The sequence below is a fragment of the Phoenix dactylifera genome, chromosome 3, assembly GCF_051530095.1.
Source record: "Phoenix dactylifera cultivar Ajwa chromosome 3, Ajwa_hap1_PhDact_Kaust_v1.1, whole genome shotgun sequence".
In the NCBI taxonomy this organism is placed as follows: Eukaryota; Viridiplantae; Streptophyta; class Magnoliopsida; order Arecales; family Arecaceae; genus Phoenix; species Phoenix dactylifera.
Window position 1 is genome coordinate 32,241,163 of NC_143192.1, and position 14,896 is coordinate 32,256,058.

At 39.6% G+C, this 14,896-nt stretch overlaps 1 protein-coding gene across 1 annotated transcript; it reads left to right on the top strand.

The window, feature by feature from the left end:
* Nucleotides 1-12,456: 12,456 nt before the first annotated feature.
* On the top strand, nt 12,457-13,553 carry LOC103719380 (gibberellin 20-oxidase-like protein). Its single transcript, XM_008808590.5, has 2 exons — nt 12,457-12,835; nt 12,923-13,553. Exons 1-2 carry the CDS (start codon nt 12,459-12,461, stop codon nt 13,551-13,553), a joined length of 1,008 nt encoding a protein of 335 aa, XP_008806812.5. The 5' UTR covers nt 12,457-12,458.
* The last annotated feature ends 1,343 nt before the right edge of the window (nt 13,554-14,896 follow it).

Consider the following 14,896-nt stretch of genomic DNA (forward strand, 5'->3'; position numbering starts at 1 on the left):
TCATATGGAGTCGACCCGATAATATGGTTGCATGCACCCTAGAGAACATACAACGCCTATAAGGCAAACATAATTCTCATAATACTAAAAAAATCATAAGATTTAGCCATAATAATTCAACTGATTAAATCTACTTCAAATAGCAAAGTTTATTCGATTACAAAATTTGAAATTTTTTACGTGGTATCAAAAAATGAACTAGCTAACTAACAATTCAATTGCTTGAATTCATGTCCAAACCCTCCAAAACTAAGCATCCTAGAGAAATTAGCTTTATAGTTCCATAAGAATTTTCCATGCACACACCAACATAAATGTAAAAACAATTTTTAGCAAATATATATGGCTGATAGAAAAATAATAAGATTCATATATCAATAATCTGATAATTGAATAATGCTTAACAAATCAAATGTATATAATTTATAAAACAACCATATAAGCATTGCTAGCATACACGTCAAGTTTTAACCATATATCAATTTAGCTACATATATATCACTATAATAGAAGTCTTGAGATGCATGTCATATATCACCACAGTTCAATTAAACGTACACATCACAAATTAGCAATTAATTTTGTTCAACAATAATTTAGTGAGACTGCTTTTCATTAAATAGTTAATACAAGTTGGATCTTTACAACATTATCATTTGGACTAGTCCCACTCATGCTCCAACTTATTGCAGGCCAAGCAGATACACCATATTCCCCAGTGGACGCCAACCATAATAACGCATATCAACCACAACTGATATCATATATACCACATTTCACACATAATGGCTAGGCCAAATGCTTCTTTTTTTTTTTCCGATCATGTAGTTATGTAAAATTTCATTTTAAACACAATTTATCATCTTGATTTGATTTTGGTATTAGACTAGTCACAATTATGCTTTAGCCCATGGCAGGCCAAACATATTCCATGCTTTCGCCTATGACCGGCAACCATAATATCATATCTCATCCACACAGCTGATACACCATGTTTCACACATAGCCGGCCAATCTAGATACCTCATTTCTTCCCCGCTCTTACAATTATGCAAAATTAAATTTAATTACATCACAACTATGATTAAATGCAATTTATTATCTAAAATTAACTTTTCAGCATTGGACTAGTTATAGCCACATTCCAGCCCATGGTAGACCAAATACAATGCGGCACTTCAGTCCAAGAATGATACAACATATGCACCATGTTTCTTGCATACCCGACCAATCCAAATGCCGCCCATGTCCCATCATACCATTATATCAAAGTCATAATTTTCTTTATTTTTTTTACACTCTATACGATTTTTATAATTAAGCACCAATTAATAAGTTTTATACAAAGCTAGTCTAAGTAACATTATAATCAATGCAACATGAAATCATTAGCATATAATACACACACCTATACGTACAATACTCGTAATCTTGAAAACCATAATGCAAATTATTTATTTAAATCATGAATATAGAATAGATCTAGATGCAAAATTATCCATAATCATGTAGATGATTGTGCTGATGGATTCTTAAATCTATTGAGACAGACTTAACACAGTAAGTATAGTCGCATTATGTCCTACGGACCAGGGTGTTGTATACCTTGCTCAAAGCCTTCTTGCACAAACAACTTTTTCTCTGCAGAATCAAACCCAAACACCAAAAGAAAATTATATAGCGAATATCTGCTACCTAGACCTTCTATTGGAGTCCATTTGGGGTCCATCTTTTACCCTTGAATCCCTTCTACCAAATGTTTGGATCAACTAGAGAGAAAAGAGAGAGAAAGGAAGAGTGAGCGAGGAAAACAAAAGAGAAGAGAGAAAAAGTAGAGAGAGGAGAGAGAAAGAGAAAGAAGAGAGAGGAAACAAGAGAGGTATGAAAGCTCGTTCTCTCTCCCTCTCAAAATAAGGCCACGGGAGGCTCCATCCAGGTGGCAGCGGGCAAGGGCATCTCGGTCCAGATGGTGGTGGCTAAGGGCGTCTTTTGGCTGGGGCATCATCGGCAACTATGGTCGACTAGTGAAGAGTAGTTGAGAGGAAGAAAAAGAAGAAAATAGGGGGTGAAGGGTTCAGCCCCCTACTTGTTTTTCTTCAATCCATGGTCGGCTCGCCGATCGACGACCATTGCCTTGTCATGAGGCCTCAGGGTATGCCAGGAGCGCGATGTTGGCCTCGACAGCATGCGGTGATCGCTGGCACTAGAAAAAAAATAGGGGACTTAAGGCAAATAGTGATAAGAGCACACTTCGGACCGTCCTGGAAACAGGTAGAGAATGAGGAACTTGACCCTAACCGCGACCTGCCGGTAGAACCAAAGTTATCAAAAGAAGCGTGACCCTAACCGCGACCTGCCGGTAGAACCAACACTATCAAGTTCTAATCCAAGAACAAAGGTGAAGCTCTCACATAAGAGAAACCCTCAAATTTCATTCATGCGTTCTCCCCCTCTCAAGTACAATCAGGTGCTATTTTAAGGCTGAAATGGTTTCAAAGAGAAGCAACTCCTAGGAAATTACATAGCACTACTTGTCATGCATTTTCCAAGGCTGCATTTACCAAGGCTTGGAAAAGATGTATGTTACACCTACTCCTAGAAAAGTAACCAGAACTTAGGAAAAAGATCCCAAAGTAATTATAGTGACTTTGGGAACTACAAGAAAGTCTGAATGTGACTTGGGGAATACAAAACATCATCTGAAATATCACCCCAAAAGTATGCACGAAAATCCAAATATAATAGAAAAGTTGGCCTTCCCATGAATGCTTCTTGTCATGTGATTTGGACTTTCCAAAGTGTTGTCTTCAGGTTGGACTCAAAGCATCTTCACCCAATTGTATGAAAGTGACCCAATTAGGTGCAGCCTCTATCTCACGTTGGTCTTCTTTTCCTTTGATTTTTATGATCAGGCTTTCCAAAGCTTGTTTCATCCTCTTAGTCTTGGCCCTAGTCATAGGACCTTCAATTCCATGCAAAGGATCTTTAGATGGGCTGGTTGCGTCTCTATCATTGGTTGCGTCTCTATCATTCCCTCCCTCTTCAAAAGGATTCGTCCTCGAATCAGATTCATCACCTACATCAAACAAAGATAGATCAGCCACATTAAAGGTAGCACTTACATTACCATATTCACTCGGCAAGTCCAACTTGTAGGCATTGTCATTGATCTTCTCTAGAACTTGGAAGGGTCCATCTCCTCTTGTTTGCAGCTTAGATTTTCTTTGAGTGGGAAACCTCTCCTTCCTCATATGAACCCAAACCCAATCTCCTGGTTCAAAAATAACTTTAATACGCCCCTTATTTGCTTGCTTTGCATATTGCTCATTCTTCCTCTCAATGTTGGCTCGAACTTTTGCATGCAATTTCCTAATAGTATCCGCCTTTTTCTTACCATCCAAATTGGTACACTCATTAGTAGGCAAAGGTAAGATGTCTAAAGGAGTCAAAGGATTAAAGCCATACACAACTTCAAAAGGAGAATAAGAAGTAGTAGAATGAACAGTTCTATTATAAGCAAACTCAACATGTGGCAAGCATTTCTCCCAATTTTTCAAATTCTTTTTAATGATAGCACGCAACAAGGTAGTAAGTGTTCTATTTACTACTTCATTTTGTCCATCCGTTTGAGGATGTGCAACAGTAGAAAATAAGAGTTTTGTTCCTAGTTTATTCCACAAAGTTTTCCAAAAATGACTTAGGAACTTTACATCCCTATCACTTACTATTGTTCTAGGCAATCCATGCAAGCGCATTATCTCTTTAAAGAACAGATCAGCAATATGTATTGCATCATTGGTTTTAGAGCATGCAATGAAATGTGCCATTTTACTAAACCTATCAACAACGACAAATATACTATCTTTGCCACCTTGAGATCGAGGTAATCCTAACACGAAATCCATTGAAATATCAGTCCAGGGTTGATTAGACACAGGCAAAGGTGCATAGAAGCCATGGGGCATGACTTTAGATTTAGCTTGTTTACATGCTATGCACTTGTCACAGACCGATTGCACATCATGCTTCATGTTAGACCAATAAAAATGCTCATGCAATATTTCTAAGGTCCTTTTTATCCCAAAATGTCCCATCAATCCACCACCATGACTTTCTCTAACTAGCATTTCACGCAAGGAACAAACAGGCACACACAACTTATTTTTCTTAAACAAGAAACCATCATGCCTATAATAGTCCCCAAAAGCATGTTTAGAACAAGAATCCCATACTTGGCCAAAGTCAGAATCATTAGCATATAAGTCCTTTATAAACTCAAAACCAAGTAATTTAGTTTGCAAAGAAGTAAGCAATGCATACCTTCTGGACAATGCGTCAGCCACTTTGTTTTCCTTACCATTCTTGTACTTGATTACATAAGGAAACATCTCAATGAATTCCAACCACTTGGCATGTCTTTTTTGAAGCTTACCTTGAGATCTTAGAAACTTCAAGCTTTGATGGTCAGAATGAATTATGAATTCCCTTGACCACAAGTAGTGTTGCCAAGTTTGCAAAGCTCTCACCAAAGCGTACAACTCTTTGTCATACGTGGAATAATTCAATGATGCCCCATTAAGCTTTTCACTAAAGTAAGCAATTGGTTTAGAGTCCTGCATTAGTACGGCCCCTATGCCAACACCAGATGCATCACATTCAATTTCAAAAGCTTTATCAAAATTAGGCAAACAAAGCAAAGGTGCATTGGTCAATTTTTCTTTTAATGAATTAAAAGCTTCCTCATGCACTTCATTCCACTTAAACACAACTTTCTTTTTAACAAGTTCATTCAAAGGTGTAGCAATAGAACTAAAGTTCTTTACAAACCTTCTATAAAAACTTGCTAAACCATGAAAACTTCTTACCTCATTTGCATTCTTAGGTGTAGGCCATTCTCTAATTGCCCTTATCTTCTCCTCATCCACACTTATTCCTTTCGAGCTTACAACAAAACCCAAAAATACAACAGATTCATGACAAAATGAACACTTTTTAAGATTAGCAAATAATTTGTTTTCTCTCAAAACATTAAGAACAACATGCAAATGATTAACATGTTCATCTAAGGTTTTGCTATAAATCAAAATATCATCAAAATACACTACAACAAATTTCCCAATGAAAGAACGCAAAACATGGTTCATTAACCTCATGAAGGTGCTGGGTGCATTAGATAAGCCAAATGGCATCACCATCCACTCATATAAACCATATTTTGTTTTAAAAGCTGTTTTCCATTCATCACCTTCTTTCATGCGAATTTGATAGTATCCACTCTTCAAATCTATTTTAGAAAACACACACGAACCATGCAATTCATCAAGCATATCATCCAATCTAGGGATAGGATATCGATACTTTACAGTGATTTTATTTATGGCTCGGCAGTCCGTACACATGCGCCACGTCCCATCTTTCTTCGGAACCAAGATCACAGGAGCAGAACACGGGCTAAGACTCTCCCTCACAAATCCTTTTTGCAGCAACTCATCTACTTGCCTTTGAATTTCTTTTGCTTCCTCTGGACTTGTTCTGTAGGCTGGTCTATTTGGGATTGAAGAACCTGGAATTAAGTCAATCTGATGCTCAATACCTCTTGTAGGAGGTAATCCATGGGGAATTTCTTCTGGAAAAATATCACCAAATTCCTGTAACAAAGAAGCAACCATACTAGGCAAAGAAGAATTGAGTTCGTTAGTGAAATAAACATCCTTTTGTATGAGCACAAGTAGCTGCTCTTTTGCTAACAAGGCACTCTCAACCTCTCTTTTGCTTGCAAATGCACTCACTCTCTTTTTTTTCTCTTCTTTGGATTCTGATTTATTCTTTTCTTTCGTCTGCTGACTCTCATTTTTCTTATCTTTCCTCTCTTTTTCTTGAATGCTCAATTGTTCCTCTCTCAACTTACACTCTCTTGTAATTCTGATTTGATCAGCATAGGCCTCGGTTGGTTGGAGAGGTGTTAAAACAATAGTGTGATTGTTCATAACAAGAGTGTATCTATTTTTGTACCCATCGTGAATAACCCTTCTATCAAATTGCCACGGACGCCCAAGAAGTAGATGTCCAGCATGCATAGGTGCCACATCACAAAGAACTTCATCCTTGTATTTACCGATGGAAAATGAAATCATCACTTGCTTAGTCACCCTTATGTCTCCACAATCATTCAGCCACTGAAGTCTATATGGATTAGGGTGCTTTAATGTGGGCAAACTCAATTTTTCAACCAACAAGGTGCTAGCAACATTAGTGCAACTCCCACTATCAATGATTAAGCTGCATACCTTGTCGTTTATATGGCATCTTGTATGAAATATATGCTCACGTTGCTCCTCATTACCACCCGCCTTAGGTTGCATGTTGAGAGCACGCCTAGTAACAAGCACATCTCCAACAACAGGTTCAGCAACTTCAACATCACTACAATCCTCCAATGGTGGCATGTCATCATCACTTGAGCTCACACTCTCTATGTCTCCATTATCCAGCAGTATCATGGCTCTTTTGTTTGGACATTGAGAAGCAATATGTCCAACTCCTTGACACCTGAAACATTTGATATCACGAGATCTAGAGGATGAATTAGTTTCCATTTTACCTTTAGGTGCAGCAATCGAATTTTTGGCCTTTGCATCTTCTTTTGGCTTTGACACAGATTTGTTATTTTGCCAATTCGATTTCCATGAGGAACTAGTAGTAAATTTGGAAGTACTCTTAGCTTTCAATTGCCTTTCCACTAGAATAGCTTTGTGCAGCAAATCCTCCATCGCTATATAATGTTGCAATTCTACCACATCAGCTATCTCCTTCTTTAAACCTCCAATGAATCTAGCCATAGTTGCCTCTCGGTCTTCTTCAACATTGGCTCTAATCATGGCTATTTCCATCTCCTTATAGTAATCTTCCACACTCATGGAGCCTTGAGTTAGACTTTGCAATTTTCTGTGCAAATCTCTATAGTAGTGGCTGGGTACAAACTTTTTTCTCATGACAGCCTTCATCTCATCCCATGTACCAATAGGCCTCTCCCCATTTCTACGTCTACTAGTCACCATTTGATCCCACCAAATACTAGCATAATCATGGAACTCAACAATGGCTAGTTTAACCCTCTTCTCCTTGAAATAATTATGACATTCAAACACATGTTCAACCTTTCTCTCCCACTCTAAATATAATTCAGGATCATTTTTACCTTGGAATGCAGGGATTGTCATCTTAATACTTCCCAAATGACTGTCTTTTCTTGATTCATCTCTTTGCCTCCTTCCATTACTTCTTCCATCCGAATACTCCTCTTCTTCTTCTTCTTCAAACATCCGCCCCCTCAAAGGTTTGAGTCTGCTTGGTGATTCCAAATCATTCATTCGTGCACCAAGCTTAGTAAGTTGATCAGCAATGGCTTTCATCCATAACTTCATATCAACATCTGGTTGTTTACTACCTTCACTACTCATCTTTGTATGCTGCAATCAAAAGATTAGTATAAACAGAATAGGTCCTCACACACTCCTCTCTCTGGTGGACACTCTTTTATGGCTTTTTCTTGATGATGATCTCACCCTCTTGCCTTTTACCACTTAGCTTCACCTTATGAGCTCTTAAATAAGAACCTTTTGGATGTTTCTACACAACAGGAAATAGTAAGGAGTCGATGATAACCTTAGGGAACAAGAACTCGCAAGGAACAATTTAATTGGAACCAACAAAGGGTTCAAGGAAGGTTTGAATTGAGAACAATTCAATGGAAGCGTTAAAGAACCCACAAGGAAATTAGAAGCAAAATCTGCCCCGAATTTTTTTCTTTTTTTTTTTTTCTTTTTTTCTTCTTCTTCTTTCTTCCTTCTCTTTTTTCTTTTTTTTTTTGAAATAGCAGAACAGAAAGAAACAAGGACGATGACACAAATCGATTAAAGGAAGATGTCACCAAGGATATAGAGATAAACAACAGCGGAACACCTTTTTTTTTTTGAATTAAACAAGATAAACACACAAAGGATAGATAACACCTGATTTCAGGAACCGGGCTCTGATACCAATTGTCAGGATCAAGCGCTACCATTACACCAAAACCCGCAGGTGTTAGTGAAGGCGCAACTTTATTTTCTTAAACTAGCGCAGGGGCCCATAGCGCCACGAGTCGACTCTGACCAAGCCTCGCCCAACTCCGGACTCCGACAGGGCCTCGCCAGTGGGTTCAGGGACCCCCTAGTGGGATAACCCACCCTACTCCTCCAGCGCATCCACGTTGGCAGGCGGCGGGACTGACTCGGCCCTCCAGGCCTCCGCCAACGTTGACTCGGCCCCTCAGGCCTCCGCCAACAATCCCCCCCCCAACGTGATGCCTGGGTTTCGAACTCGAGACCTATGGCTCTGATACCAAATGATAAGAGCACACTTCGGACCGTCCTGGAAACAGGTAGAGAATGAGGAACTTGACCCTAACCGCGACCTGCCGGTAGAACCAAAGTTATCAAAAGAAGCGTGACCCTAACCGCGACCTGCCGGTAGAACCAACACTATCAAGTTCTAATCCAAGAACAAAGGTGAAGCTCTCACATAAGAGAAACCCTCAAATTTCATTCATGCGTTCTCCCCCTCTCAAGTACAATCAGGTGCTATTTTAAGGCTGAAATGGCTTCAAAGAGAAGCAACTCCTAGGAAATTACATAGCACTACTTGTCATGCATTTTCCAAGGCTGCATTTACCAAGGCTTGGAAAAGATGCATGTTACACCTACTCCTAGAAAAGTAACCAGAACTTAGGAAAAAGATCCCAAAGTAATTATAGTGACTTTGGGAACTACAAGAAAGTCTGAATGTGACTTGGGGAATACAAAACATCATCTGAAATATCACCCCAAAAGTATGCACGAAAATCCAAATATAATAGGAAAGTTGGCCTTCCCATGAATGCTTCTTGTCATGTGATTTGGACTTTCCAAAGTGTTGTCTTCAGGTTGGACTCAAAGCATCTTCACCCAATTGTATGAAAGTGACCCAATTAGGTGCAGCCTCTATCTCACGTTGGTCTTCTTTTCCTTTGATTTTTATGATCAGGCTTTCCAAAGCTTGTTTCATCCTCTTAGTCTTGGCCCTAGTCATAGGACCTTCAATTCCATGCAAAGGATCTTTAGATGGGCTGGTTGCGTCTCTATCATTGGTTGCGTCTCTATCAAATAGGGAGCCCCTAACCACTAAAATTTCAGTGACTCATCAATTCCAATCAAAAGAAAACGATGGCCTAAAAATTGGAAGAATGAAAGAGAAGAAGCTTTAGCAACCTTACCTCACTGCTGGCAAGATCTCACAGCCAAACGACGGTAAAATCCTCCACAAAAAGCTCGAAATTCTAGCTCTAGTTGACGCCTTCAAGGGTGGATGCTAGAGAGAAGAGGCGGGACATTGGTTTTTATAGCCAAAATTGCAGGCTTAAGAAAGAAACTCTAGTGGCAATGTGTGAGGACCCGTGCAGGCGTGTATTTAGTTTCACATCGGTTATTCGCTGGATAGATCTTGTATACGTATACAAGATCAAGGAACTGAAATAATACCTTTCGGCTATCCATTTTGGATGAGATCCTGGGTCGTTACAAATGGTATCAGAGCGAACTTGGCCCAAGCCTATGTAGACTAGGACACACTGCAACACAGATTTATTGGGGCTGACCACCGGCCGATCGTGGTGCTTGTGATTAGATTTGAATTGATTTAAAGTCTTAGCCTGACGAGGACATCGGGGCTTAAACAGGAGAAGTATGTGAGGATCCGTGCGGGCGTTTGTTTAGTCCCACATCGGTTATTTACAGGATAGATCTTGGATACTTATACAGGATCAAGAAATCCAAATAATACCTTCTAGCTAGTCATTTTAGGTGAAGTCCTAAATTGTTACAAATGGTATCAAAGCGGACTTGGCCCATAGCCTATGTGGACTAGGGCCATTGCAACACAAATTCATTGGGACTGACCACGGGTCAATCATCATACTTGTGATTAAATTTGAATGGATTTAAACTCTTAGTCCGACAGGATATCATGGCTTAAACGGAGGGAGTATGTAAGGACCCGTGCGGACGTGTGTTTAGTCCCATATCGGTTATTTACTGGGTAGATCTTTGGTACTTATATAGGATCAAGGAATCCAAATAATACCTTCTGGCTAGCCATTTTGGATGAGGTTTTGGGTTATTACAAATGATATCAAAATGAACTCGACCTATAGTCTATATGGATTAGGAGACACTGCAGTAGGATTCATGGATGCTGACCACGAGCCTATCGTAGTATTTGTGATTAGATTTGAATGGATTTGAACCCTTAGCCTGACGAGGACATCAGGGCTTAAATGGAGGGAGTATGTGAAGATCCGTGCGGGCGTGTGTTTAGTCCCATATTGGTTATTCGCTGGGTAGATCTTGCGTACTTATATAGAATCAAGAAACTCAAATAATACCTTCCGGCTAGCCATTTTAGGTGATGTTCTAAATTGTTACAAATGGAATCAGAGGAGATCCGACCCATAACCTATGTGAACTAGAGGATAATGCAGCACAAATCTATTGGGGCTGATCACAGGCCGATCGTGGCGTTTGTGATTAGATTTGTATGGATTTGAACTCTTAGCCTGACGAGGACGTCGGAGTTTAAATGGAAGGAGTAGGAGAGGACTCGTATGGATGTATATTTAGTCCCACATCGGTTATTCGTTGGGTAGATCTTGGGTACTTATACAGGATCAAGAAACTCAAATAATATCTTCCGGCTAGCCATTTTGGGTGACGTCCTGCATTGTTACACAATGAGTCATCTTTTTGATGGACTTAGGGTCCTAAAAGAAGTCTGCCTTTTCCTTCTCACATGTGAGTTGTGTGGACAATTCTTTTTTCTTTTGGATCTCGCTTTAAAATCTATATTGGGTCATAGGCCAGTTAATGGATCGGGCCTACAAACCTAGCCTACAACTTTGGGCACCCAAATGAAATAAGGGAAATCAACCATAGCAACAAAAACAACAAGAAATAACTAATACAAGTGCTCAATTTTCAAAATTGAAACACCAAAGTTTGAAAATGCTAAATTCCCTTATTTGAATTGTCCTGTGTTGAATAAACTATAATTCTGATTTCGAATGATACAACCCAGTACATTATCAAGTCATGCTCTGACACAAGTGCTCCAGCACCTATTCACTTGCATCCAAAGTTGGAAGAATCTTTTTATTGCAACTGTCAACTAGGATTAGATGTCCGCTGACTTTGAGTTTGGAACCATCATTTTGCCGGCCTGTCCCACAACTGCTCCCAATTCAACTACCGGAAACGACAGTACCGAAGGCAAAAGAAGATTTATACCTCCTAAATTTCAGTTTACCGAACTCAATAGTAACTTTTAAGATATAGATGTCATTGTGTCCAAAGCTGCAACAATATATTTTACTATCGTTTTTACTGTCCCTTTCTACAATTTCCTTTTTCACTGTTTGTCTTTATGCCATCGAATTCCATGTAACATTAATTTGATGCTAGTTTTCCATTCATAGATATCTGTGATAAGTAAAAAGTTTAAAATATTAAACAGGAAATTGCTTGTGATGCTGATAAATCAAACATATTCTTTCATGTTATGTGAAGGAGATAGATAGCCGAACTCTGCTTGCTTGAAGCATGAACCAGCAATTTTGCAGCACTCTGCTAGAACTTAAAAAATGTTGTTAAATATTAATTACATCTACCAAAAACCAATTACATTTTGGAGAACACCACCTTGCATGACATGCTTAGGGAAGCAGGTTATAGGTAAAATAATAGTTCCTAAACAAAATGGTGCTTTGTCAGTGTCCAATAACCGATGTCTCCTCGTGGCAGCCATATGCGGTTCAACTTTAGAATGTTTTAGTATTAGAAATTTTTGGCTGATCTTATTTGTTGAGAAAAAAAAATTAATTAAGAGATTGATGAAGTTTGGTAAGGCCGACTAAATTTGTTACAATCAATCATAAATTAATTAAAGTAAAATTTGATAAGATCAACTAAGTTTGAAACAAGAATATACAGAAAATTATTCTACAATAATCTACCATGATTCTAATATTATTGAGCACTTCAAAAAGAATCTAAGAAAAAAAGCTATGCATAATTAAGTTTTGTAAACTAAATATTCATGTGAAGCATTTCTCCCAACTTCTTTCCTTTTGTTGGCCCTTTGCCCACTTTAACTATTCCAATCTCTCCTCATTGACTCTTTCCACATAAACTCTCTCTCTCTCTCTCTCTCTCTCTCTCTCTCTCTCGTTGGATGGTTGTATTTGACACGTAACTGTGAACTGGCAAAATATAATAGTACTGAAAATAATTTAAACTTAATCATTTGGTAAGTACAAAACGACCTCTTATATATAGGTGGCAGGCCAGCTTAACAGGAAACACATTCTCTCTCTCTCTCTGCGCCCCTCCATGACCTTCTTCAAGATGATGTCCAAGTCCCCCCAAACTTCTCTGCAACTCCCTACCTTCGACATCTCTCAACCTCTGCTCCCATCCATTCTCTCCTCTCTCTCCCAAGCATGCAGGGAATGGGGCTTCTTCCACATCACCAACCATGGCATCTCCAGAGACCTCTATAACGGAATCCGCACTCTCTCCAACCAAGCCTTCGACCTCCCTTTAGATACCAAACTTAGAATAGGACCCTCATCCATCATCAACACTTATACTCCTCATTTCATAGCTTCCCCCTTCTTTGAAAGCCTCCGAATTTCTGGTCCAAACTACTTCACCTCAGCGAAGGCGTCAGGTGATGTCATGTTTGAACCACCTAATGTTGAATTCAGGTAAATGCATTAACCTGTCTCTCCTGCCATCCTAAAGACTTGTTACATGCGCATATTCTTCATGTGAGGTTGCTCTTTGTTTCGCAGTAACGTATTGCAGGAATATGGGGACAGGATGGTAGATTTATCGAAGAGAATAATTATCGCTGTCTTAAAGTGTTTACGTGATGGCTTTGAGACGAAGTACTACGAATCCGAGTTCAGTGCATGTCACGGATATTTAAGGATAAACAACTACACTCCACCCGATGAGAGCAGCTTGGAAGAGATCGAAGGGCTTGGGATGCACACAGACATGAGTTGCATAACAATTTTATATCAGGACGAGATTGGTGGACTTCAGGTAAGATCAAAGGAAGGGGAATGGATGGACATAATGCCGAGGGAGGGGACGCTGGTGGTGAACATTGGAGACCTTCTGCAAGCCTGGAGCAATGGGCGTCTAAGATCATCTGAGCATCGAGTCGTTCTGAAGCAGCCCGTCAACCGCTTTTCTCTGGCCTTCTTTTGGTGCTTCGAGGATGAGAAGATGGTATCAGCTCCCGAAGATGTGGTGGGGGAAGGGAAGCAGAGGATCTACAAACCATTCATTTGCCGAGATTATATTAAATTTCGGGAGAACAGCGAGAAAGGGAGGTTTGATAAGGTCCAGTACACAGTGGACAACTTTGCTGCGGCCAAAACCGCAGCAGATTCTGAGAAGGCTATTTTCATATGATCCATAAAAATATCATAATCTTATGAAACGTTCTATCATCTGATGATACACTTCTTGTAATCAGTATAGTTGTTGGAGCTGTATTACTGAAATTGTCTGGAATAATATCTGGCAAGATTAATATTAGATTTATATCAGCCTTTTGCTTGAAATGCATACTTGACTGAACAACCAAGTTGAACTAGTCTTCTAAAGAAATGGCAGATGTCCAAGGTTCCTGGTTCCAAATAGTTTATATACTTGTTTATTTGATGCAACAATACATTTTTTTATTGCAAATTGAGTACAAGTACAATATGCGAGAGCTTTGTCTACAAAACTTAATCTGATCGATCAGACTATTGGTGTAGTCAGTTGCTATTACTCTTCCATATATAATTATCGACATGGGAGTATGTAGATCATAGTGGGTTTTTAAAGTAAACCTACTTTGTTCACAAGCTCTTAGATAAGACCAACCTGTGGAGGTGCTTAGTTTAGATTCAACCACTCTGTTTTTCCAAAACACTGTTTGTGAGTAAAATTATGGCTGTCATCACTGCATTTCGCCAGACATTTGTCGTTAATGACCGGACCGTCGAAGTGGGACCGGCAAACAGCTAATTTGGCCAATAGGATCCTGCCATGTGCCCATCAGCGGACTGGCATCCCAGGCTGGCATGGGAGACGAACATGTAGTCTATGCCTATTTGTTTGGGGTGCCTTAAAATTTCTTCACTTGAGAATGAAGATAGTAGAAGCCAATCATATAAAGCAAGAGAGCCAGGGTTTCTGCATGGATGGCAACGGAGACTTCCAATGCACCAAAATGGAGAATTAAATATATGCTTAGAGGAAGTTAGGCCCCAGATAATGTCTGTAGGCCAATGCAACTTGTCTCATCTACTTGCCTTTCAGAATTAGTGCTCTGATTTATTCAAGCAGCCAAACCAAGGAAAATTCTTTGGTCAGGCCCTCACTTCCCGGGAATGAGTTGGTGACGAGCCTCTCACTTGGGCTACAAGTGTTTCACGAGGCATTAAGAATGGTTGATAAATGAGTGGTTGGTTGGTTGGTTGATTACTAAAAGGTTTCTTATGCTGGTCAAGGTGGAGGCATCCTTTCAAACTGAATGCATGCAAGTTGAATTCGTTCCATGTGTGGAGCAGGCAGGCATGGGGGAGGACCCTGGCTTAGCATATTGGCAACGTTGTTTGCTACTTGCAATTCATGGGACCAAGAAAGTAGGAAGTTTGGCAACTTGGTACTAGATCGAGAGCTTTGAGGTTCAAGGGCTGTTTGATTGCCAACTTTTATTAAACATAGGTCTACTCAACCTAATGTGTGGAGCCGGCAGGCATGGG